The 26,859-nt window shown below is 46.4% G+C and overlaps 1 protein-coding gene and 1 pseudogene across 2 annotated transcripts in view; one reads left to right on the plus strand and one right to left on the minus strand.

Moving 5' to 3' along the window:
- KCNK13 (potassium two pore domain channel subfamily K member 13) overlaps positions 1–26,859 on the plus strand; it is a 115,494-nt gene that overhangs the window by 9,393 nt on the left and 79,242 nt on the right. For both annotated transcript variants that reach the window (XM_042990356.1, XM_042990355.1), the window contains exon 2: positions 69–1,145. In XM_042990356.1, the coding sequence (XP_042846290.1) occupies positions 806–1,145 (340 nt within the window). In that variant the 5' untranslated portion in view covers positions 69–805. The remainder of the gene's footprint in view (positions 1–68; positions 1,146–26,859) is intronic.
- On the minus strand, positions 10,507–22,025 carry LOC122239252 (annotated as a pseudogene).

Raw genomic sequence — 26,859 nt, forward strand, 5'->3', positions numbered from 1 at the left:
CCGGGGGAGATGCCCCTAACTTCCCTGGTCCGCCCATTCCAACCTCCCTTTCTGGTCTCCTCCTCCAGCCCGTCCGCCCGCCGGATGCCGCGCAGCTTGGGGGCCCGGCGCGGCGTAGGAACCCGTGGACCCCGCTCCGCGCAGTCCCTGGGGGTGCGCCCGCCGGGAACCTGCTCCGGTCTCTAAGCCCCGGCAGCCGGTGGGTAACTACCCAGAGGCCTGAGTCCCCGCGCCACGCAGCGACTGGCACCCAGCACCACGGATCCATCTGGGGAGGCACCACCGGCGCCGGCACACTGACACCCCGCGCCCTGGCCGTCGGCGGCTTGAGAAGCGATGGTTGAAGCGACGGAGACCGCCGGCCCCGAGACCTTCGCCTCGGGAGAAATGCAAGTCCGCCCCAACTTGCGCTGAGGACGCGCCACGCCCCCTCCCCAATCCGAGCCGAGCTGGGCGCGCGTCGGGTGGAAACAGCGCCCGCGTCCTCGTGCCAAGAAGAAGCGGACTGTGCCCCGGGTCACTCGGACCTTGAGCGTTTAGAACTCCAAGGCGTGTGGGGACGGAGGCGACAAAGCGGATTTGAAACCAGGAGTCGAGGCGGACGTGGGGAGCTGGTGCAGCAGCAGCGGCCGACGAGGCGGCGGCCTGGGGAGCCGCGCGGCCTGGGGGAGCGCCCAGCGGTCATGGGCGAGCCGGCCGTCGGGCGTCCGGGGGCGGGCTGAGCCGCGAGCTCCCGGGCGGCCCGGGCGAGAGTCGGCCCGCGGCCACGGCCGCCCAGCGCGGGACTGCCCCCGGGGGCCGGGCCATGGCCGGCCGGGGTTGCGGCTGCAGCTGCGGCCCGGGCCACCTGAACGAGGACAACGCGCGCTTCCTGCTGCTCGCCGCGCTCATCGTGCTCTACCTGCTGGGCGGCGCCGCCGTCTTCTCGGCGCTGGAGCTGGCGCACGAGCGCCAGGCCAAGCAGCGCTGGGAGGAGCGCCTGGCCAACTTCAGCCGCCGCCACAACCTGAGCCGCGAGGAGCTGCGCGGCTTCCTCCGCCACTACGAGGAGGCCACCGAGGCCGGCATCCGCGTGGACAGCGCCCGGCCGCGCTGGGACTTCACCGGCGCCTTCTACTTCGTGGGCACCGTCGTGTCCACCATAGGTAAGTGGGCGTCGCTGGGGGGGCGGAGGGGCGGCCGGCCCCGCTGGCATTTTCCCGGCTGGCCGCTTCGCGGTCTTGGCGTCTTCCGCCTCCGCGCTCAGCCCGGCTGCACAGATGTGAGCCGTTGCCTGATCAACAGGTGGTGTTGCCTCCCCGCTTCTCCGAATGTGCTCCCCAGAGCACCTGCAGCCGCCTCACCTGGGAGATGGTTAGCAATGCGGTGTCAGCCCCTCCCCAGACCTCCTGAGTCTGGGCCTGCTTGTTAGCACAGTTCGCGGGGTGGGGGAGGTTGGATGATTCTTGAATTGCTCTGAAGGGTTTTCAGCCTAGGTGAGGAGACAGAGCTTGAGTCCCTGTGACTTTAGGGGGAAAGCTTACAGATCGGAACAGGAACCTAGCAACATGTATTGCCTTAGGACTCTGCGTGAGGCAAGGGTTAGAGGGGGAGGCACGGAATTAAAAAGATTGTCCGTGGCTTCACACTTAGAGGAGAATGGGACTGACTACCAAATGGGAACCAGGGAGGCAAAAGTGCTAATGAGGATGGGAAGGAAGGGGGCGGGGTGACCTTCGGGTTGAACCAGTTCGTGTTAGGTATGGTTTGGAGACTGAAGCGTTTTGCACTCTAGAGGAGAAGAGAATTGCATTCGGGGGTTGCCCCATGAGCTACCTGATCTATATGGAGTAGTGGAAGGAAGGTCTCCTGGCTACAGGCATGAAGGGGGACCTTTACTGCTAAACTCAGGAGCTAGAACTTATCTAGAGGCAATTGGGAGCCATTGAGAGTTTTTGAGCAAGAGTGTGACAGGGCTATGGTCGGTTATGCCTTTATTCTCAGCAGAAGGAAAACGTTGGGCGTCTTTGTACCGCGTCTCTGAAGACCGTTCACCTTTGAAGCATAATCGAGTGCGAAGGGGGTTGGGGAAGATGGTATGGAAATTCTGAGGAAAGGAGGGAGCTGAAGCGGATGAGGGGCTTTGAAAAATGACCCGCAAAGGTGGTAGCTGCCAGCCGCCAGAGCCTGGGGAACAGCAGCAGGGTGCGTCGAGTGCTCTGTGGCTCTGGACCCTGTGCTGGGGAGGAGAGCTTGTCAGTGAGGCGGGGTGATAAGGCAAACTTGCTGGAAGCTCCCACGCATGGTTGTCTTAGGTCGATGTTCTGCCAGGAGTGGGAGCACAAAGTATAACAGATCAGCCTCAGCCCTGATTAGTCCAGAAAGATTTCCCAGGGTTAGTCTAGAAAAGCCCAGGGTTTCAGCTGGGGAGTAAGAGGCAGGCCGGGGAGGACTGGCAGGGTGAGGGACACACGGGCTCTCTCTGAAGCACTTTGTGCTACACTGTCCCGCTCATAATCCCAGGCCCCTTCCACACCGGGCCCCTGCCCATCAGCAAGGACGTATGACACGACAGCTACAGGGTAGCAAGACATACTCTGGTAGCATTCTCTGTGATGATTAGAACACGTGCCCCCAGGGCGGCGGGGGTGGGGGGGTGGATAGAGAGTACAAGTCATCACGGCTCTCTGTCCCAGCCCACAATCTCTGCCGGGCTCTCATCGCAGATTTCCCTAAATCCCCCAGTGTGTCAACTCCTTTGTCTCTGAAGATGGTTCCAGAATTTCTGCGTAGAGAGGACTTGGGGTGAACAACCCGGCTGAGAAGTATAACTGTGGAGCTGACCTTGACTCTGTGTCCGCATAGCTAGTGCGGTGTTTTTATTCAGACTGACTATTCATTTGGGATGGCTTGGGGAGAGACTGGGGAGCTAAATCCACCCCACGCACCACAAGCCACCCCTTGGCGCTCCCCGGGGACATAGAGATAGGAAGGAGCAGCTTGTATGTATAGACTGGTGAACGTTGGTGCCTTCGAAACTGAGAATGTCACGGACAGGTGGGCAGGTACGGACACAGGCTCTTGAGGGGCAATGACACAATGGAGCCTGTTGGAGCAGAAGGAAAACTGGACCAGGAGTCTGGAGTTGGAGCTATGGGTCCCGCCTCTTGGGCAAGTTTCTTACCCATTCTTAGCCCCGTGCTTCTCACCTGAGACATCTACAAAGTGGCCACCTTGGCATTGGCACATGTTAGCCATTGAGTAAATATTAGTTTCCGTCTCCTGCCCACTCCCTCTCCCTAACCCTGATCCTCCTGCAAGGGTTCTCAAGGGAGAACGAGCTCACGTAGGCGAATGTTCTTTACAAAGCCTGAAGTATGGGTTGTTTTTTTTTTTTTTTTTTTTTTTTTACTTTCTCAATTCTAACATTTCCTCTTAGATTGTTTCATTAATTGCTTTCGTAATTACGGCACCTGCTACCCTTTATTAGGGTACATATTAGGCACATACTGTGATTATCATGTAAATATGTGATACAGCTAATTACTGCATTACACTTACGCTTAATTTCGATCGACACAACTCCATGAGGCAGGTATGACTATGTCCTCGTTTTACAGACAAGGAGGCTTCACGTTCCTTGTAACATAAAGAAGAAAAAAAGGGAAACCATCTGCAGTGACATCACCCCAAGTTAATCATTGTCAACTGGCGCATTTCTTTTGTCCCGTGCATACACATATGTACATAGGTATTTTTTAAAATTGGGATCCTATTCAGTAAATCTTTTATCTTGTATTTAAGTGTAACATTACATGATGGGGTTTTGGGGGGGGGTTGTTTGTTTTCTTGGTCTAAAATAGTTCCACCATGCTTTATTCTGCAAAGACTTTGAAGTATGCAAGAAAGCATACAATGGAAGAATTTTTTTAAAATGTAAATAAAACTTCAGAACCAGGGTAAAGAAGAACAGAAATATGGAAAGCAAATGGATCTAGGAAAGTTGCTAGAGGGGAGCTTTGTCTTCATTTAGGTTCCTTTCAGAAGCAGACACTGAGTCAAGAATTTGAGAGGATCGGCAGGTGCAGGGGACACAGGCAGGTGAAGGAGGAAGTGACCCAGAAAGGGAAGTAAAGTCACCGTGGGGTCTGCTGTTAGGGCAGGAACCGTAGTTGGCTACTGGCACTCAATCCCAAGTGGAAGCTTGAAACAATGCAAAGCTCGTGGCCCAGAATGACCCTAGGTAAGGGTACCAGGGTATCTCTATACCCACACCTGTCGGGAATTGGTTAAAGTGGCTTGGAGAGCAGGGAGAGCACAAGAATAATTCCCAGGTAGGGATTTCCCCCACCATCCCAAAGTGGAGTGGTTTTTACTTTTTTTTTTTTTTTTGATGTTTTGTTTTTTTTTTTTTTTACTGAACTGGCATAAAAAGATGAAACAATTAGCATTTCCTAAAGTAAAAACCCTCTGGTTTCTTTCAGTTAGCAATGACAAGTATTAACATAGGGCTTTCATAACAGCAAAGAAGCATAAGGCAGACTTATAGATAATGGGGAAAACCTGTACTTTTGGCCTTTTTTTTTTTTTTTCTTCGTGGGCAGCCCAAGGGCAGTCCTCTGACAAAATACAGGCGCTGCCCATTTGAAGTCCGGCCTGAGTGCCCAGAAGTGGTAAAGGGGGTCCCAAGAGGTGTGGTCGGGGCATCAACAGTGACTGTTCAAGTTTGAAATCTGGCTGTAAGCTCCCCGGCGGCATCATGATCCATTCTGGAATTCTTATTATCAGAAAACAGGAAGCATCAACCTTATCCCAACACCTAATCCTCAAAAATGTTTCCCCTGGGGATTTTATATAGGCAACATTGCATAGGATAGTGGGTGATGTTCACAAGCAAACAACGTTTTCCTGAAAATGCAACAGAGGATTTCATGCACCGATTGTCTGAGACCTTTGATTTAAAAGTCAGAGCAGGGGCGCCTGGGTGGCTCAGTCGGTTAAGCGTCCGACTTCGGCTCAGGTCACGATCTCGCGGTATGTGAGTTCGAGCCCCGAGTGGGGCTCTGTGCTGACAGCTCAGAACCTGGAGCCTGTTTCGGATTCTGTGTCTCCCTCTCTCTCTGCCCCTCCCCCTCTCGTGCTCTGTCTCTCTCTGTCTCAAAAATAAATAAACGTTAAAAAAAAATTTTTTAAAGAATTATTTATTATAGCCAAAAGGTGGAAACAACCCAAGCGTTTGTCAACAGATGAATGGATAAACACAATGTGGTAGGTACACACGATGGAATACTATTCAGCCAGGAAAAGGAATGGAATTTTGATGTATGCTACAACACAGGTGGACCTTGAAAACATTATACTTAGTGAAATAAGCCAGACACAGACGGACACATATTATATAATTCCACTCATATGAGGTACCTGGAGTAGGGAAATTCCATAGGCATGGAAGATAGGACAGAAGTTACCAGAGGCTGGGGGAAGAAGGGAAGGGTTTTTTATGGAGAGGGCCTTTCTGTTGGGGACCATGATGGCTAAACAACAGAGTGAATGTATTTAATGCCATTGGATTATACACTTAAATGAATAGGTAAATATTATGTATGTATGTTTAAAAAGAGCAGACTATGAAAACACAACTCGGGGATGTTGATTCTGAAAGAGGCTGGTGATCAGATTGAAACAAGAACGAATCCGAAGTACTCAGAGAAGTAGGGTGACCGTGTATCCTCAACATAATCTTCTATAAATATCTTTTCTCTCGAACAGGCTTTTGTTAGGAGTTTGTGTCTATATTTGCTGTGTATTTATAACTCAGCTTCTCTCCAGAAAGGACTTGAGGTCATTTGCCCATGATATGGTCGGGGTAGGCTTAGGTTTTAGGTTATCCCCAAATCTCAGCAACTTAGCACAACGGGAGTTTACTTCTTACTCTCACCAGGCTCCCTGGGGCGTGGTGACTGCCCAGACTGGTCCTCTGTGGGCCCCGTGGTCCAGGTTTCTTTTATGTTGTGACTCTTCTTCATTAGCTCATGCTTGCAGGACTGCCCAGGAAAGGGAAGGAAAGGCTGAAGTGTGGAGTACCAGCAACTCAGTGGCCACCACCTGGAAGTGACACAAGTCCCCTCCACACACATTTCATTGACCAAATCAAATCACAGGGCCGCACCCAACTTCAAGGACCTGGGGAACCACCCTACTCCCCTGAATCCAGAAGTGGATAAGACTCGATATTGGTGGACGGCTCAGATGCCTACCACCCATCCATACGTACAGCGCACTAGCAATGGAGGGTGATGGCTTTAAGACACTGGGGAGATGAGAACACGTGAGTGGGAGAGTCGAGCTGAGCCGTATTGTTAATACACAGAGGTTTAGGTCAAAAGGACCTGCGTAATTGCCAGAAGTGAGCCCCACGTTTGGCTCTGAGCTTCCAGTTGTCAAAACAAAGAGACAAAGACAACCGTTAAATGGTTCCTCTTATCCAGGCTGGCCGTTTGGAAAACACCCAACTTTTTTTTTAGCCGCGAATGAAATTTTTCTCGCACATGGTCATGAATGGGAGTAGGTATTGTGATGAGTCATCCTCTCTAGAGCTTTTAGCCTGTAAATATGAAAGAGCAGTGTGTGCTCCTGCGTGGCATAGGACCCCTCAAGGCAAAGTGCAATTCAGCAAAAGCCCTTCTGCCAAAGTCAGAAGCCACGCGAGGCAGGCACAGCAGCTCCCCGTGGTGTGGTCCAGTAAGGACGTTTAGAATTCTCTACTGGCAGTGCCCAAGCTTTGCCGTCTACAAGAACTCACGTGAGGGGAGTATGGTGCATGTTAAAATGTAGGTGTTTGGGCCCCTCTCTCGGAGCTGCTCGTGCAGTGGGTCTGCATTTTAAGAAACTTCCCCAGATGGCTGTGATGTAGGCGGTACAGGGAGCACTTGAGGCACGTTTGATGGGAGTGGGCATACGGTTGAAGACTGACACTTCCCTCCGGGGATCTTGCTGTTCTGAGAGTGGTTGATGGAACCCGTGGTATCGGCATCATCCCGGACCTTGTTAGAAGTGCACATGAAAGTTTGAGAGCTCTGAGGTCCGGACGGCTGTGGCTTGGGGATGTTGCTGACTAGGGCAAGGCCCCCTGTGCTTCAGAGCATAGACAAACTGGTGGCCGGGCTGGAGTGGAGAGGAGGTGAGATGTGCTCAGTTCTTGTCTTGGTGGACCTCCTCACCAGCTAGTAGTTAAGTACGCGAGGAGCAAGCTGATTTAGCCCAGAGCAGCCTGTCCAGATGCAGGGATGCTCTGGCTTGGGCTAAGAAGGGGAACATGGCTTGCGCCCATCTGGGAGGCTCTGGCAGAGACCGGCCAAGCCCCGCTTCCGGGGTGTAACACTCAAGGTAGATTTCCAGATTTGCCACAACGGTCGTATTCATTTTAGTCTAACAGAAATAATTACGCTGGCACCCCTTTCTGGCCCTGGCTGTGGCTTGTGACAGGCGCTCATATAGCAGCCTCCTACAAGGCTCGTGGGGCTCAGGAGCTGGGCTGACAAGTTTGTGATGTGGCCTGGTCAGTATGCAAAGCTACGTGGTGCTGAACTGAATTTTGTTTCTGGGATCTGTTTTTTTTTTTTTCCCTGCATGGGAACAAAGTTGAAGAAAGAGCTTTTGCAATCAAATTATATCCGGTTCAAAGAAAATATTGAGAAACACCATTCTGCAGTATAAAGCTATAAACTGACCTCATGAACAGGCATTCAGCAAGAATAAAAACATCTCGGGGCGCCTGGGTGGCTCAGTCAGTTAAGCATCTGACTTCAGCTCAGGTCGTGATCTTGGGATTGAGCCCAGCATCAGGCTCTCTGCTGTCGGTGCAGAACCTGCTTTGGATCCTCTGTCCCCCTCTCTCTGTCCCTCCCCACCCGCACCCACCCCCCAGCCTCAAAAATAAATCAACATTAAAACGTTGGGGAGGGGCACCTGGGTGGCTCCCGACTCTTGATTTCAGCTCAGGTCATGATCCCAGGGTTGTGGGATTGAGCCCCGTGCCAGGCTCTGTGCGGAGCACGGAGCCTGTTTAGGATTCTCTCTCTCCCTATCTCTGCCCCTCCCCCACTTGCTCTTTGTCTCTCTCTTTCAAAATAAATAAACTTCAAAAAAACAAAACAAAAACAGTAAAAAATTAAAATGTTGGGGAAAGGTACGTCTTAAGGTCAAGGAAATAGATCATATTTTGTATCTGATTATTTTCCATATAGCCATTTTTTCCCATATGACTCGAGCATATTGTTGTAATTTGGTAAAAATGAATCTCATAATTAGAGTTTCTTTGATGTACACTAAAGATGATTAGTTTTAAGTGCTTATTAAAAACACTTATAGTTCATCTTCCCTGAATGAGCCAGCGAATTCTTCCCCTGTGTTGCCATCGGGAACGGGGGGGTGGTGTCATGTTAATCATCGTATATGTGTGCTTTAGATTTTTAGGATTTTGGCCCTTTGTGGTGCTTGTGCCATACTTTCCACCCACTTCTGTTTTCTGTTCAGCATCTATTAGATTTAGAAACGCTTTTAATTTCTGTGCAGTTTTATACTTCCTTGCGTATGTCTTCCATTGTGGTTGTGCTTAGAAAATACCTTTCCATCCAGATCGTGTAAGAGGGCTAGTTTCTGTTCGGTACTTTCCCAAGTGCTCCCCACCCCACGCCATCGCAGTAGCTTTCGAAGCGTTTTACTGTATTGTCCCATTGAACAGTGACGGTGCATGGTGACACCTTGTTTAAGGAGCGGTGGTGCCTGGTGACGGGGAAAGAGGGAGTGGGGGGCGTGGCTTAGGCGATTGCATTCACCCGGGATTGATGAGAGGATCATCCCTCTCGGGAGCTAGCTTCTAAAACTTCATGAAGAAGCTCACCTGTGAACACTGTCCGTCCTGTGAACGCTGGGCTGTTTCAGTTATTTGTTTCCTTCTTGGAAAACTTCAGGATCTTGGAATGGGAGCTCTGTTGCAGGACATCCCTCTCAGTCTCCCCTGTGCACACGCTGGCTCGTCCACAGACGTGCTAATCTCAGCTGGTTTCACCAAATTCTTCTCCTATGAAGCATGGTGCCTTCTCCATCTTTTGTCCTGGATGCCATTCTGTTCTCTCCCCACCCCCCCCCCCCATACTTTTCTCCGCAAGAGAGAGACAGATCTGGCGTGAATGTAACCCGAATAATTCTTGCGCCCCTTGGGGCCCCAAGGGTGGTGTGCCATTCAAAGAAGCATGGTCAATTAGCCCAAAGTAATGAGAAAGTAAATTCAGTTTTTGCTTGCATATCTCCAAAGAATCTTTTTTTAAAAAAATGTTTATTTTTGAGAGAGAGAGTGAGTGAGCACGGATGCCTGCATGCGTGCGCACGCACACCCTGGCACACACCCACCCACAAGTGGGGGAGGGGTAGGAGAGAAGGGGACGGAGCATCTGAAGCTGGCTCTGAAGAAGGATCTGAAGCGAGCTCTGCACTGAGAGCCCAACGCAGGGCTCGAGCTCACAAACCCTGAGATCATGACCTGAGCCAAAGTCGGACATTTAACTGACTGAGCCACCCAGGGGCCCCTCTCCAAAGAATCTTAGAGTCTCCCATTTATAACAGAGGAATGTTTGGGGAGCCTGGGTGGCTTAGTCTATTAAGTGTCCGACTTCGGCTCAGATCATGATCTCACGGTCTGTGGGTTCGAGCCCCGCGTCGGGCTCTGTGCTGACAGCTCGGAGCCCGGAGCCTGCTTCGGATTCTGTGTCTCCTTCTCTCTCTGCCCCTCCCCTTCTTGTGCTCTGTCTCTCTCTGTCTCTCAAAAAGAAATAAACGTAAATTTAAAAAAAACAGTACTTATAACAGAGGAATGTTCTTTCTCTTCTCTCATAGTCTCCCATATGTCACAGGAGTTCTGCGGCGTCTTATCTCGGATTCTCTCAGCCGGCCTGCCCCCCCTCACACCCTCCCCCATCTCTCTCTGTTCTCTGTCGTCATAAGTGACTTCACCTCTCCAACCTGTTGTAGCTTTTTCTCATTCAGCCTGTTACCGGGTCTCGCCACAGGGAGAAATGGCCCGGGGGCCGGCCCAGCGAGCAGCATCCCATCCCTTAGGTGGCTGGCCAGAAGAGCAGGGCAAGACTGTGGTCACCGTGCATTAGTGACTTTACACACGGGGACACTCTCAGCTTGCACAGGAGGACATTACCGCAGCCAGAAGCACACGGTTCACTGAGGACAGCGGGGGACGCGCCTCGTCACGCGGTGTCTCCATCGCGAAGTGGCTCTCCTTTTACCCTCCAGTCTTCGGCCTCCTTCAGTTCAGCGTATCTGGATTCCTAGATCGAATCACTTTTCTGAAGGGTCTCACCGTTAGCATACCCACTGCATCTGTAGAAGCCAAAGTGCTCAAATTCTGTTGTCCCCATTCTCTGATCACCTTTCCCCTCCCCATCTCTCTCTCTTTTTTTTTTTTTTTTTAAGAATTTTTACAACTTGAATACGGTTCACATCAGTGTGCCGGGTTCATTTCAGCTCCCTTACTGCCAAACCCGGGGGCAGGGACTACTTCAGTTTCTCTGCCTTCTCTTTGTCTGTGATGACCAAAGTGTAAAGGTATCTGCTGCATCGGGCTTTAAACTTCACGTATTTTTCTTGATCTTGACGGACTTGGCGTCCTTCCGCCCGGCCGTGAGCAGAAAGTCCTTGATTTCTTCAGCTTTGCGAACGTGTGGCAGGCAGTGCCCAAGAGACACTCGAGGCAAGTGGCAAGAAGGGAGGACGGAAAAGAGCGAGACTTTCCGTCCGTATCTCTTCTATTGATCACCTCTCCTTAAAGGGAAACCCTGTGGTCAGTGAACCCAGGGGCCAGGCCACGAATGAAAACGAGTGTCACTTGGGGTGTGGGCCATCAGGGGACAGTGGGGCCTGTGTTCTCAAAGGCATTTGGATTCTCACTGTGAAACAGCCTTGGCCTGGCCAGGCAGGTCTGATGATGGCTTAACTCAAGAGTTTGAGCCTCCCAGGTGGAATTTTGACCATCTGTGAGTTCTGGCTTCGTTCCCTTTGGAAGCAAGACAGACAAGAAGCTCTGAACCCTTTTTAGTCGGTAGTGGCGTCTTGATTTCACAGTTCACTCGAGTACCTGTTTGTGTAGGACGCTTGATCAGCAGTGACGGTGAGCCTAGCATATTAGCTGTTTCATCATGTGCCTCTGATTCCCAAAAGGACTTGGGGCAGTTATATTCTCCTGTGATCCTCATGTCTGCACTGAAGTGTTGTAATCTAGAAGTACATACTCTTCTGTTTCTTTTACATTATTTACTATACACTTTCTGAAGAATTTCCTGTGTTCTGATGGATGTAGAATGGTTTATTTCACAATCCTCAGATTGGCGGATTTGGGGTGATAGAGGGTTTTTAATCTTGTGTATCATAAGATTTATGAAATGTATTGAGTGCTTACCATCGGTTAAACACAGCACACGTCTTTATATATGTTTTATTTCTTTAAAAAAATTTTTTTTTTAATGTTTATTTTTGAGAGAGAGAGAGACACAGAGCATGAGTGGGGGAGGGACACAGAGAGAGGGAGACACAGAATCCGAAGCAGGCTCCAGGCTCTGAGCCATCAGCACACAGTCTGACGCGGGGCTCGAACCCACAAACTGTGAGATCATGACCTGGGCCGAAGTCGGACGCTCAACTGACTGAGGCACCCAGGCGCCCCTATATATGTTTATTTCTTATAACAGCCCCAGGAGGGTGAGTGCTATTAATATTCTCATGTGATTGACCATGATGCTGAGGCCCCCAGAGAGCTTCTGTGTGGCGTCTGAAGTTGCCCAGCTGGAAGAGGTCTGGAGCCTCCCTTCAAAGGTTCCACTTTGAACCACTACTGCTTTGCCATTTCTTTCTTTCGGGCCCTTGTTGTGGGAAGAATTGCCGGCCAAAGATCCTGTGACCTCTTTTTTCAGTTGTGATGGTCCTTGGGTTGTCTTGGGATAATATAGGAAGACAGAAATGGTCTGGCTAGCAGAATCTCGGGAGAATATCTGTGGTTCCATGGGTAAAAGGTTTGGGTAATGCCCATCGTGCCTCCCAGGAGTCCACGTAAGTGGAGATTTCTACCTCCTGTTGCAGTTCATGCTTCTCTGGAACTTGTGACCTTGTTCAGTCCGTCACCTTGACAACCGATGTGCCTTGAACGTTCCTGCCCCCAGGCCTCTCATCTCCAATTCTTCTGTATTTGATCCAGGAGTCACTTCCTGACTCTGCCTGTGAGCTCTTGGCCAATTCACAGCAAGCTTTTCTGTGTCTTGGGTCTCCCTCGTGTTAAGCATCTGATGAAGATCACAAGGCATTGATCTAACATTACATTGATCTTACATTACAAGGCCGTGGTTTTCACGCTGTGTTCCAAGGGGCCCATGGGGTTCTCCGGTATCTTACGAGCTATCCTGAGATCGGAGGGGACCCCTCAAGTTTTTATCTCTGTTGTATATATTTATTTATATATGCCCCAAATATTTATCTTGATCTGCTATCTTTTTATTGACTATTACATTTGGGGCATGCAGAAAAGATTTTTATATAGCCAAATATGTATGCTCAGTTTGACTGGCAACTTTTTCTATGGTTTTTCATCAAGTCAGATCCTCTTTGTGGTTGAGATAAATATTCTTCTCCATTCTTTGTTTAGCTCTAACTCATTTCAAATGTTATTCAAAAAGATTGCTTTTTAAATGGTTTTGTGTGGTTGACTATATAATTATGATTTGATTTATTTCTAAAATTATCACACAATGATTTGAGAATGTGCATTTTCCAGAATTCTCTTTTCTGTTTTGAGTGTTTCTTTGTATCCTGGTATCTGTATGTGTTTCAGCTGGCTTTGCTCTTAGGTTACAGAATTTCGGAGCAGGAGGGAACATCATCCCCGAACACCCTCCAGACCTAGTAAACACACCCAAAATAACATTTCAGTGTGTGTTTCGGGCATATAAATTCAGAATTATTGATGTCATCACTCACATAACTTTTGTTATTACTCATATCTTTGTTTAGCTCTTCATGCTTTATATGCTAATATCTATTTTTAAACATAGATATGATTAAGTTCCTGTATTATGTTAGCAGATATTTGCTGACTTTTAGACCATCTCTTTAGTTGTGATTTTTAATATATTTTTAAGTAAAGTACTTAATATGGTTTTTTTTTAACCAGTTTTAGGTTTTTCTTTTTGCAGGGGAATTTGGCACATTTAGTATTTGGTCTCATATGTAATTATCCTTTTTTTTGTTGTTGTTCTTTTTTTCTCTTGTTTTTCTGTTCTGTCTTTTTTTAAGCTTATTTAGTTAGAGAAAAAGAGAGACACCGCATGCAGAAGGGACAGAGAGAGAGGGAGAGAGAGAATCCCAAGTAGGCGCCCCCCCCTGTCAGCATGGAACCTGATGCAGGGCTCAAACTCACAAGCTCTGAGATCATAACCTGAGCTGAAGTTGGTCACTTAACTGACTAAGCTACCCAGGCACCCCTGTTCTCTTTTATTTATTGTTTTAATTTTTTTTAATGTTTATTTTTGAGAGAGAAAGTGAGCGAGAGAGAGTGCGTGAGCAGGGGAGGGGCAGAGAGAGAGGGAGACAGAATCTGAAGTAGGCTCCAGGCTCCGCACTGTCAGCACAGATCCCTACATGGGGCTTGAACCCACAAACCGTGAGATCATGACCTGAGCCGAAGTCGGACGCTTAACTGACTGAGCCACGCAGGTGCCCCTGTTCTCTTTTCAATGCTATACCTTTCTATTACAGTGGATTGGGTATTCTTTTTTTTTTTTAATGTTTATTTTTTTTTTTTGAAAGAGAGAGAGAGAATCCCAAGCAGGCTCCACACTGTCAGTGCAGAGCCTGGTTCAAGGCTCAACTCACAAACGATGAGATCATGACTTAAGCCAAAATCAAGAGTCAGAAGCTTAACTGACTAAGCCACCCAGACATCCCGCATATTCTTTTTGTCATTTTTAAGTGTGATCAGAATGAAATCTTATCTAAACTTCCTAGGGGTAAAAACAATTTCTGCCATTATTTTTCATGTTTCTAAATAAAATTAAGACCCTTTTCTCTGAATGATATTGAATGTTGAGTCTTGTGAGCTCGAGTTCAGCTCTAGTCCCTCAACCGCCTTGTCTCCCAGGTTCCCTGTTTTGGTACCTTGTTCTCTGGAAACACTTTTTAAGATTACTTTTTTTTTTTTTTTTAAACCTGGGAACCTGCCTTGTGTCATGGCATCTGATAGCTGAGAGCACACTGCCGCCATAATCTTTTTCTCCTTAGTGATCCTTAGCGCATCTCTTTCTGACTTTCCGATCTCTTCCTCTTCGTCCAGTCAATTCTTTCTTCTCCTGCCTCTGGACCTTTTAGGCTGTGGATGATCATGTACGTGACACCATGGTGCATTCTTAAGCCTTGCTTCTGCTTCCAAACGGAGAGCGAAGGCAAGATGTCTAATTGTTTGAGAACCTCTGTTGTTCCGTTTTCCATTCTGCCTGTACGGATTCACATTCCCACCGGCAGTGCACAGAGGTTCCCCTTTCTCCGCGTCCTTGACTCCAGTTGTTCTTTTTTGTTTTGAGAATAGCCCTTCTGAAAGGGTATGAGGTGGTATCTTGTTGTGGTTTCGGTTTGTATTTTCCCCGTGGCCAGTGATGTGGAGCCCTGTTCATGCACCTGTTGGCCATCCGTATGTTTGTCTTTGGAAAAATGTCTGTTCAGTTCCTCTGCCCATTTTTAAATCAGGTTGTTTGTTTGTTTGCTGTTGAGTCGTATGCATTCCTTATATATTGTGGATATTAATCCCTTGTCGTTGTTTGTTTGCTATTGAGTCATATGCATTCCTTATATATTGTGGCTATTAATCCCTTGTCAGCTCTGTGACTCGCAAATCCCTTCTCCCATCCAGGAGGCTGCCTTTTCCTGGTCGCTTTCACTGTGCCCAGGCTGTTTACAGTTTCATCCAGTCCCACTTTTTTAGTTTTGTCTTTCTGGCTTTTGCTTTGGATGGTTTCTAACTCTATTCTCTCTTTTCTCCCAAGGTAGGTTTTTTTCATCCAGTGTTACTCATTTGTGGGGTTCTTGTTTTCTTAATTTCCCTGGGTATTTCCTATAAGCCACTTTCAGTCCCAACAGAATCTTGAAACCTTTCTTTGGGACCTAACACTTAAAAACCGAGTTTGTGCTACTCCTAGCATTGTCCTCACTGAGGCCTGTTTTATTAATTTTGGGCTGTGGATATTTTCTGCTCCAGATGTTCTGTCTCTGGTGTTTGGTAGGGAAGCATGCTATCCCATTTCTTGGCCTGCTGTATTTTTAGACTTAGTTTCTTTCATTGAACAGCCCGTGACCTAATACCCAACACCTGTGAGAAGAAATGTGTTCAAGGCCTGCTTTGGCCACGCAGGGATATGCTGTGTTGCATGTCGTGAGATGACGGATGGAAACGGAATTCAGGGAATTGATCCCTGAAAGGAACCACCATCACTGTTGCTTCAATTAAGACAAATTTCCTGGAGAAGGTGGGGTCTTGGGGCTGTTTGGAAAGAGCTGATGGCCTGCTCATTCTCCCAACTCTCTTTTGAATTGGGAAATCTAAGTCTCAGACAGGGAGAGAGAGAAAAAGAGACATTTTCTGAAGTGCACACACAACGGGGAAGTAAGGGAGTTTATCAGTTAGGAGTTTTGTTTAGCCTCACGTTGCAAGACACAAAAAACAGTGGTAAAGCACAGGAAGTTTCCCTTGGTGCGGGAAAGACGTCTGCGCGGCACGGAGGCAGTTCAGGGCTGGCACCGTGGCTGTATGGTGTTATCAGGGGGTCAGGCCTCTTCAGCTCAGCTAACCCTAGGGTGTTACCCTCGTCCTCGGGGCTCAGTGTGGCTGCTGGAACTCTGGCCGTCACATCTACACCCCAGGTGGTAGGATGAAGGAAAGGAGAGACAGAGACAAAGAGATGTCTTAGGTCACTTTTCCTGATAAGCAGACTTTGGGTTAAGGATTTAGGTGGAAGTGATTTGTCAAGGTAGTGCTCTCAGAAGAGACTAGTGGGTGGGTAAGGGAAGTAAGGATGTGGAAGGAGAAGCCAAGTAGGAGGCTATTTTATGGAGCTCTGGAACACAAATCATGCCCTGGAATCTGTCCCACCTTGAGGCAAAGGAACTGGGCTTTTATATGCCCACAGCAGGCACTGGTTATAGCTGGGGGTGGGAGGGACCCAGTCACAGGCACGTGGCCGTCTGCAGTCACTGATATAAGCTGTTAGCAGTAAGTCGCGCAGCAGCCTGGGGATGGGCACACGGAGCTGGTCAAGGGGTTCGGGGTATCTGGGTGGGGCACAAACAACAGTGTCCACTACAGGGGGTTCCAAGAAATCTCAGATAATCCTTCCCTTACATTTCATGGTCCAGAACTTTGTCACGTGGTCATGCCCGGCCGCAATCGTGGCCGGGAAACAAAATCATTATTCCAGTTAGTAATCTGGCAGAGAATAATTGCTAAAGAATGATGAGGGAAGGAATGTCGGAGGCACCTAACATGCTTGCCACAGGAGTGTAATCAATGAGTGACTCACAGAGAGCCTTGACTGTCAGGCCAAAGGGTAGGAACTCTGCACAGTGGGGCCTGCCTGCTGTTAGAGACGGGGGAAGGACCGCGTAGTAAAAAGAGAGATTAATCTGGCAGAAGTCTCATCGCGGATCTCTTGGAAGAAGAGAGAAGAGGCAGGGAGAGCAGTGAGGGAGCCCCCAGGCCTGTGCCCACAGGGTCCAAAGGCCAGACTGGGACAGTGAGGAAGCAGCGATGGGGGCTGACCAAGGGTAGGTGGGAGGTCCACTGGGGACAGCCTGGATGCGGACCTCAGAACCAGGTGCCTCTTTGCCTCGCACAGGGAATAGGGTAGAGTTTGATGAGGGCAGGATGCAGGGGAGCTGCCCAGGCAGTCGGGGAGCAGAACTGGCTGCAGAGTTGGCCTGGGGCCTTCAGGGCCGGCAGATGCCGTGGCTCCAACCTGGGCTGCTGGCAGGCCTTCCTTCTCCACCCCTCTTTCCATCCCCCTTCCTTCTCTTCTTAACCAAGCTCGTTAGTCATGTTAGTCTCCAGGGGTGCCTGGGCGGCTCAGTCGGTTGAGTATCTGACTTCAGCTCAGGTCATGATCTCACGGTCCGAGTTCGAGCCCTGCGTCAGGCTCTGTGCTGACAGCTCGGAGCCTGGAGCCTGCTTCCGATCCTGTGTCTCCCCCTCTCTCTGCCCCCTCCCCTGCTCACTCTCTGTCTCTCAAAAATGAATAAACATTAAAAAAAAATAATGTTAGTCTCCAAAGGAAAAAAATAATGCAGGTGAAAAGGAATATTTAATTTTTCACTTCTTGTTAAACTAAGGCTGTTGATATTCTCTGATAAAAAGAACATAGTTAATGAAAATGAAAAGATAATTGATTAACCAAAATATCCACAGGCTAGGTCTGTGGGTTTAAATAATGTCACCAGGTGTCTTTTTGTCTGTCTGTCTGTCTCTCTCTCTGTCTTAGCTTCTCATTTTTCTTACGAGGGTAGGTCTCAGGGCCTTCAGAGCAGCGAAATTAGCACCAAGAGCAGCAGGTTGACATGGTCTTTAGCTTCCAAGAACTCAGAAGGAAAAAGACCCCATCTTTCCAGAGTTCCTGAACAGAGCTCTGCAGGGGGCCCTGCCTGGGTCCTGTTTGCATGACACACTCTTGGCATGACCACACTCTTGAGGTCGGGGTCACATAGCCACCTCTGGTGTGGGCAAGAATGGGGGGGGGGGGTCTGGGTGGCATGCAATTGAAAGTAAAAAAGGGAACAATTCCCAGATTCCCAAGATTCTTGGTAGACAGGGAAGGCAGAATGGCACCCGGACACGAGCCAGTGTGAGGCAGAAACGGAATTCCAAAGTGGGGACAGTGGAAGGGACCCTGGGTTGAGCTTTGTAAGTAAGTCCCTGATCTCAGGGAGCCTTTGGGATCCTGGAAGGGAAACGTTCAGTAACCAGTTGGGGTAAGGGGAGGGGAAGAGCCTGGAGTCAGGAAAGAGGTTAGGACTAGAGATTCTGATGTCAAAAATAAAATTCTTTGTGTCAAGAGTTGGGGGGGTGGCGGTGGGGCAGCAGGGCGGTCAGGAGTCCTGTTGTCAGACTCCCCTTTGATGTTTCAGCCTTCATCCTTTTAACAACAGCAAGTTCAAGAACGCTCTCCTTTGTCTCTGTCTTCTTTGCATCCCCAGCCCCTGGGCTCCCCGGCCTGAGCCCTTCCCCCCATCCCTACCCCTGAGATGTCCAGTTCTGCATTCCCCTGGGGCTAAGAGGAAACTCTTTGTCCCCACCCAGAAAACCTAAGCTGCCCGTGCCTAGTTCCTTAAAAATCTCAGTGACCCCAGAATAGCATTTCTCCACCTTGTCACTACGACATTTTGGGCCAGATGACCTTTTGCTGTGCAGCTGTCCTGTTAGAAGACAGTTAGCAGCCTCCCTGGCCTCTGCCTGGAGGGCCCCCAAACTGTCTCCAGCCCCTGCCAAATGCCTTGACCCCTTTGACTTGGGGTCAAAATCCAACAACTGCCCTAAGAGGAACAAGAAGACAGGGAGTCTTTAAGGAGGGAGAGCCTCTGTGGTTTTCATCTCCTCCTGCCTTGCAGGACGTGGGCTGGGTGAGGGGTGCTGAGACCACAGAGAGGCGCAAGCCAGACCTGAGTTCTAGAAAGTGAAAGTACATGAGGATTTCCATTAATAGAGGAGTTTCAGGCCAAAGACAAAATTTTGAAAGTTTTTTTCTTTTCTTTTCTTTTTTTTTTTTGGTGTGTGTTTGCCCCTTTTCCGTGACTCACCCACACACCCACACCCCACCCTTAATGGCATTAATGGCAAAGTGGCCTTTTTTTCTTTTTTACAATTATTTTTTCTGTTCTTAAAAATTTCTAAAGTAATACATGTGTATTTAAATAAATTTTCACGTTATTCCAAAGTATTTTTTTTTTATTTTTTTTAACGTTTATTTATTATTGAGACAGAGAGAGGCAGAGCATGAACAGGGGAAGGGCAGAGAGAGAGGGAGACACAGAATCGGAAGCTGGCTCCAGGCCCCGAGCCATCAGCCCAGAGCCCGACGCGGGGCTTGAACTCACGGACCACGAGATCATGACCTGAGCTGAAGTCGGACGCTTAACCGACTGAGCCACCCAGGCACCCCAATTCCAAAGTATTTAAAGTGAAAAATCAAAGCTCCCTTTACTCCCCTGTCTTACTCTCCAGAGGGAACCACTGCTTTTTTAATACTTGTTGGTGGGTGTTTTTGTTTTTGTTTTTTGGTAACAAGTTTATTGAGCTGAAATTCACATACCATAAAATCCACCTATTTATTTTTTTTAAGTTTATTTATTTTGAGAGAGAGAGAGTGTGTGCAAGAGCCTGAGGGGTGGGGGGAGGGGCATAGAGAGAAAGAATCCCAAGCTGGCTCCATGCTGTCAACACAGAGCCTGATGCAGGGGTCCATCCCACAAATCATGAGATCATGACCTGAGCCCAAATCGAGAGTCAGATTCTTAACCGATTGAGCCACCCAGGTGCCCCAAAATGCACCTATTTAAAGCGTACAATTCAGTGATTTTTAGTATTTCACAGAGTTTTAAACTATCATCACAATTAATTTTAGGACATTCCATCATCCCCAAAAGAAACCCTGTACCCTTTAGCAATCACCCCCACCCTCCCCTCAAGCTCCTGGAAACCACTTGTCTACCCCCATCTCTGTAGATTTGAACATTTCTTATAAATGGAAGAATAAAATGTGGTCTTTGATGCCTGGCTTCTTTCACTTACTGTAATATTTTCAAATCATTCACGTAATATGGATCAATACTTCACTCCTTCTTAATTGCCAAATACTATGCTGTTATATAGATGTATATGCCACATTTTACTTTTGGTTAATCAGGCATTTGGGTTGTTTTCATTTTTTAGCTTTTGTGAATAATGGTTTACAATGGTGAATAAGAGTGCAGGTTTTTGTGTGGACACATGTTTTCATTTATCTTGGGTATATACCTATGTTTGGAATTGCTGGATCATATCTCTATATGATTCCATTCTTTTGTTTTTGAGAGAGAGAGAAAGTACGAGTGGGGGAGAGGGGCAGAAGGAGAGAGAGCATCTTTTTTTTTTTAATGTTTATTTATTTTCTAGAGATGGAGAGACAGAGTGTGAGTGGGGGAGAGGCAGAGAGAGAGGGAGACACAGAATCCGAAGCAGGCTCCAGGCTTTGAACTGTCAGCACAGATCCCGGTGTGGGGCTTGAACCCACAAGCTGTGAGATCATGACCTGAGCCAATGTCGGACACTTAACCGACTGAGCCACCCAGGTGCCCAGAGAGAGAGAGAGAGAGGGAGAGAGAGAGAGAGAGAGAGAGAGAGAGAGAGAGAGAGAGAGAGAGAGAATCTTAAGCAGGCTCCATACTCAGCTCGGAGCCCAGCCCAGGGCTTAATCCCACAACCCTGGGATCAAGACCTGAGCCAAAATCAAGAGTCAGACGCTCACCCGGCTAAGACACCCAGGTGCCCCTAGAGACTCTGTTCTTAATGTATGGATGAACTGCCAAACTGTTTTCCACAGTGGCCGTACCATTTTATATTCCCACCTAAAATGTCTGAAAGTTTTATTTTCTCTGCCTCCCCACCAACACTTTATTATTGTTTCTTTGATTATAGCCATTCTAGTGGATATGAAGTGGTATCTTCTATGGTTTTGATTTGCATTTCTCCATTGACAAATGATGTTGAACACTCTTCATGTGTTTGTTGGCCATTTGTCTACTTTCTTGAAAGAACTGTCATTCAGATCCTTTGCCCATTTTTAATTGGGTTGTCTTTTTATTATTGAATTATAAGTGTTCTTTATATAGTCTAGATTCAGGTCCTTTATCAGATGATTTGCAAATACTTTCCCTCTCTGTGAGTTATCTTCTCATTTTCTTCGTGGTGTCTTTCAAAGCACAGAAGTTTGTACATTTTCGTGAAATCCAGTTTTTCTGTTTCTTTTTGTTGCTGATGTTTTCCATGTCCAAGCTAAGACCACTGCCTAATCCAGCACCACAAAGATTCATACCTATGTTTTCTTCTCAGAGTTTTGTAGTTTTGCTCTTAAAATTAGGTTGTCAATCCACTCTGAGTTAATTTTTGTGTGAGCTACCGGTCCAATGTAATTCTTTTGCACATGGATATCCATTTACAGCACCACTGGTTGAAAGAACTATTCTTTCCCCCCATTGAATTGTTTTGGCACCCTTGTCAAAAAGCAGTTGACCATAAACCAGAGGGTTGATTTCTGAATTCTCAGTTCTAGTTCATTGATCTCCATGTCTGTCCTTATGCCAGGACCACGGTGCCTGGATTACTGTAGCTTTGTAGTAAATTTTGAAATCAGAAAGTGTGAGTCCTTCAGCGTGGTTCTTCTTTTTCAAGATTGTTTTGGCTGTTATGAGTCCCTTGAATGTCCATATGAATTTTAAGATCAGTTTGTCAGTTTCTGCAATGAAGCCTTGCATTGAATCTGTAGATCAATTGGGGAGATATTGCCATCTTAAAAATATCAGGTGTTCTAATCCAGGAACATGGGATCATTTAATTTTCTTCCCCAGTGGTTTATAATTTTCAAGGTATAAGGTTTTCACTTCTTATGCTAAACAGATTCCTAAGTATTTAGCACTATTGTAAATGAGATTTTATTTGGGGTTGTTCATTGCAAGTATGTAGGATACAATGATTTTTGTAGATTGTCTTGTATCCTGTGACCTTGCTACACTCATATATTAGTTCTAATAGTTTTTTAGAGGGTCCCTTAGGATTTTCTGTACACAAGATCCTGTCATTTATGAATAGAGATAGTTTTCATTCTCCCTTTCCAATCTGGATACCTTTTCTTTCTCTTAATTCATACCTGGCTGGAATCTCCAGGACAGTATTGCGTAGAAGTAATGAGGAGGGTGGACATCCTTGCCTTGGACCTGATCTTAGGGGGAATGCTTCAGTCTTTCAACATTACGTATGATGTTAGTTCTGGTTTGTTGGTAGATGGCCTTTATTGGGTTGAGGAAGTTCCCTTCTCTTCCTAGTTTGTTGAATGTTTTTTATCACAAAGGTGTGTTGGATTTTTGTCACATTCTTTTTCTACACCTGAAGAGATCATGTGGTTTTATCTCTTCTGTTATTGATATTTCATATTGAATTAGTACATTTTTAGGTACCAAACCAGCCTTGGATTCTGGGGATAAATCACACTTGGTCCTTTTCATATGTTGCTGCATTTGGTTTGCTAGTATTTTGTTGAAGGTTTTTGCATCTATATGCAAAAAAGATAGTCACCTATTTTTTTTCCTTCCTTGTGAGATCTTTGTCTTATTTTGGCATCAGGATAATGTTGGCCTATAGAATGTGTGGTTCTTATATTCTGCAGTTTCCCTGGATATGCTCTGTCCCTCCTGTTGTAAGACATGTCATTGATTTCTAATTATTTGCTAGTATAACAGCTTTATAAAGCATGTTTTTATTTTAAATATGTATAAATTGAAATATTCTCTTAACCAATTTGCAAGAATCTTGTTAGTCCCAGAACTACCATGTAATTTTCCCCTTCCTTGGTACTGTACTAAATACTATAGATACATAATATTTAGGTAGCACTATCATTTTCCTCATTCTTTGGATGAGAAAACAGAGGGTTCAAGAGCTTGCATAAAGCCACACAGTTAGAAAGTGGTGGAACTCTGATTCAGACTTTGTTCAGCCATGATTTAAATTTTGGAGAAGTTCATCTGAGATTGAATTCTACTGGAAACTGAAATAAAACCCATGGCCCTGGTTCTGTATTTATTTTTGTCAGTAATGGATTTGAATTTGATGCTTCTGATGAATATTTTCTGCACACTCTTGTTTTGAAGAAGCTGCAGTTGTCAGGCTGTATATAGTCAGGAAGCTATCTGGATGTCCCACACTAGGTTTGAACAGTGTCTTCTCTCCCTTCTTAGCCCCTTAGAATGACACCCAGCACCCCTCCCATATCTAACATAAAATTCAGTTTAGTCCAGTCAAAATTTATGGAGCTTCTGCTGTGTGCCCAATTTGACTGCAGGGGTTCTTAACCTGGGACCATGGATACAAGTCAGAGGGTCTGTAAATTTGGGTGGGAAAAGAATTCTGTCTTTATGTTTACTAACCTCTAACCAAGCAACCTCTAGCATTTCCTTCAAGAAGGAATACAGACAACAATGCAGGACTCACATGAACAGCCCCCATAGCCTTGTCTCCAGTAGAAACCAGATGTATTCCTGTTACTTCATAATGCAGCATATGCCCCCATGGCCCCTTCACCACTACCTCAAAATCATGGTCATTGTTGTTTAATGATTTAATAAAGAAGTACATGCACTCTATCACATGCACATTTCATAGTTTAACCACTGTGTTTTAATATGGTTGCTTTTGTAATCCTATGCACTGTATTTCATTCATTTAAAAAAATCATTCGGAGGGGTCCCTGGGTGGCTCAGTCAGTTAAGCATCCCCTCTTGATTTTGGCTCAGGTCATGATCTCACGGTTTGAGAGTTCAAGCCCTGAGTTGGGCTCTGCGCTGCTAATGCAGAGAATGCTTAGGATTTTTTCTCTCTCTCCCCATCTCTCTTTCTGCCCTTCCCCCACACATGCTTCCTCCCTTGCTCCCTCCCTCTCTCTCTCTCTCAAGAATAAATAAATAAATTTTTTAAAAAATATAAAAAATTTAAAAATCATTCTGAGAAGGGACACATAGGCTTCCATAGACCGCTGGAGGCTCCATGTAACAGAAAACAGGAATTGAGAACCAGACCGAAGTTAGGCCTATTTTGAATGCAGGGAAAAGGGGAACTTGCAACTGCTCCCATCCCTGCTCCATACATGGTGAGTGAAGGGCATTAATCCATTTGTAGTTGTTTGAACATGGACTTGGATGCTTGCATTGCTCAGTCATTATGCATAGTCTCAGCTTTTCCCGATGATTCAGAAAACCTTTCAGGATGTTGCAGTGTCTTGTGGGCCATCGTTGGGAGGACAGATTACCACTCACCCTCAGAGAAGTGGGGAAGAAGCAAGCATTTGGAAATGTCCTATTTATAGAGTTCTCTTTGTATAGGGTGGTGGACTTGATTCAGATGCCTCCCTGTGTCTTTATCTCTGTGTCCTCAACTGGTTGGGATGTGCCTCCGACTCTTCGTCCACACCTCCCCTATGGCTGCAGTGGCACACGTACTCTTTGTTGTAAATACTGGCCTTAGAATATGTAACACTTCCTCATGGTTATTTAATACTACTTCTTATTTAATATTTAAATTAGGAGTTGCAGCTTTGGCCGAACACAACATGGTCTATTTGACCTGTAGATGGTAATGTGCTGGCAATGTGTAAGAATCAGCTTAAAACAAACAAAGCCCTGATTTGCAGCATTCGTCTTATTTGTGTGGTGTAAATATTCCCCAAGTGGCTGGCTTCAAGCTATGAATGTGAAGTCCGTGAAGGCTAGAGTGGGGAAAAGATCTGCATAATTGGCTCTTTATGAGTCTATAACAGCCAGTTCCAGGATATGGTGTTTGAGAAAATGTGAATTTGTTGTCAACTTTTAAAATTAGATTTCTTTCTTTGTAATGTTTATGTATTTTTTAGAGAAAGAGAGAGAGAATGCACATGAGCAGGGGAGAGGCAGAGAGAGAGGGAGGCAAAGGATCTGAAGTGGGCTGTGTGCTGACAGCAGACAGCACAATGCAGGGCTCAACTCATGAACTGCAAGATCATGACCTGAGCTGAAGTCGGACATTTAACCGACTGAGCCACCCAGGCACCCCTAAAATTAGATTTCTAGTAAAAATCTTGACTTCTGATTTCTCCCGGAAAATTGGGAAATCTGACTATGCCAGACAACCCTCCCTATATGCCAACCACTCACTGAAGATGAACTCTGGATGCTCCTGTTGGGGGCCCACTGGTACCCTGGTCCCACCGCACCTAGGCTGACTGTCACCTGCCGTTCATCTCTATATTTGACTTCTTTCCTTTCCCTTCATGTAAGTGCTGAAGTTCCTCTTGGCTTTTTGAGATTTAAGAACCAAGTGATCTTGTCTCTGGGCTTTTTATCAAAAAAGAGTTGTGAAATTGAGTCCTCTATGATATATATTTTTTAATTGCTTCCAGTTTGATCACAGAGCCATCAAGTTTCTCCTGATGGGGTGCGTGAAGTTTTTATTCCATTCTTGTTGATCTCCCTCTGGTCATCTCAAATCAGCAGACAAAAGAGCTTTTCTCCTTAGCATAGTTAATAAATGAGAATTGAACCAGAAAAGCATGAACTTTGTGACAGGCTAAAGGTCTTCCTATGGGAAATTAAGATCTATTAACTGGAAATGGTGAAAAGTGACAAGCTCAGAGGAAACTCAGTTGAGTAATTAAGAATGTATCAAGCCCTGTACAGTAGGCAGTTGACACAGCATAGTAAAAGAAAAATAACATCTCTGAGGTCTTGTTGGATACCGTCCATGTTGATTTTGGATAGTGTCCCAGTGTCTGGGGGAAAAACTGCTCTTAAACCAGAAACGTAGAACATCTAGAGATGTCAGCCCTGCCAGAGTGATTATACCATAAATACCTCATTATTTGTGAGTATTAAGGGATCCCTAAAGGGTACTGAACATTTTAATACCCTGTTCTTGGGTGGGATGGGGTGCTTCTACAGGTGATTTAGGAATATGAGGTTTAGAACAAGGGGCTCAGGGAAAGTCTTGGAGTTTCCAGTGTCAGGGGATGTGGGAAGTCAATCAGAAAGGAGTGGGGTTAACATGAAAGAAATTGAAGAGAACACAAACAAATGGAAAGACATTCCATGCTAATGGATCGGAAGAACAAACATTGTTAAAATGTCGATACTACCCAAAGCAATCTACACATTTAAATGCAATCCCTATCAAAATAGCACCAGCGTTTTCCACAAAACCAGAATAAACAATCATAAAATTTGTATGGAACCACAAAAGATCCTGACTAGCCAAAGCAGTCCTAAAAGGGAAAACAAAACCGGAGGTATCACCACTCTGGATTTCATCTAGACAGTATGGTACTAGCCACAAAAACAGACACATAGATCAATGGAACAGAATAGAAAATCCAGAAGTGGACCTACAACTGTATGGCCAAGTAATCTTCAACAAAGCAAGAAAGAATATCCAATTGAAAAAAGGTAGTCTCTTAAACAAGGTGTTGGGAAAACTGGACGGCGACATGCAGAAGAATGAAACTGGACCATTTTCTTATGCCATACACAAAAATAAAATAAATTCAAAATGGATGAGAGACCTAATGTGAGACAGGAAACCATCAAAATCCTACAGGAGAACACAGGCACCAACCTCTTTGACCTCGGCCAGAGCAACTTCTTAACTAGACATGTTGCCAAAGGGAAGGGAAACAAAAGCAAATATGAACTATTGGGACTTGATCTAGATAAAAAGCTGCTGCACAGCAAGGGAAATAACCAACAAAACTAAAAGGCAGCTTGGGCAATGGAAGAAGATATTTGCAAACAAGATATCTGATAAAGGGGTTAGTATCTAAAAATCTATAAAGAACTTATCAAACTCAACACCCAAAAACCAAATAACCCAGTTAAGAAATGAGCAGAAGACATGAATAGACACTTCTCCAAAGAAGACATCCAGATGGCCAACAGACACATGAAAAAATGTTCAATATCACTCATCATCAGGGAAACACAAATCAAAACCTCAGTGAGATACCACCTTACATCTGT

Source organism: Panthera tigris, chromosome B3, assembly GCF_018350195.1.
Source record: "Panthera tigris isolate Pti1 chromosome B3, P.tigris_Pti1_mat1.1, whole genome shotgun sequence".
NCBI lineage: Eukaryota > Metazoa > Chordata > Mammalia > Carnivora > Felidae > Panthera > Panthera tigris.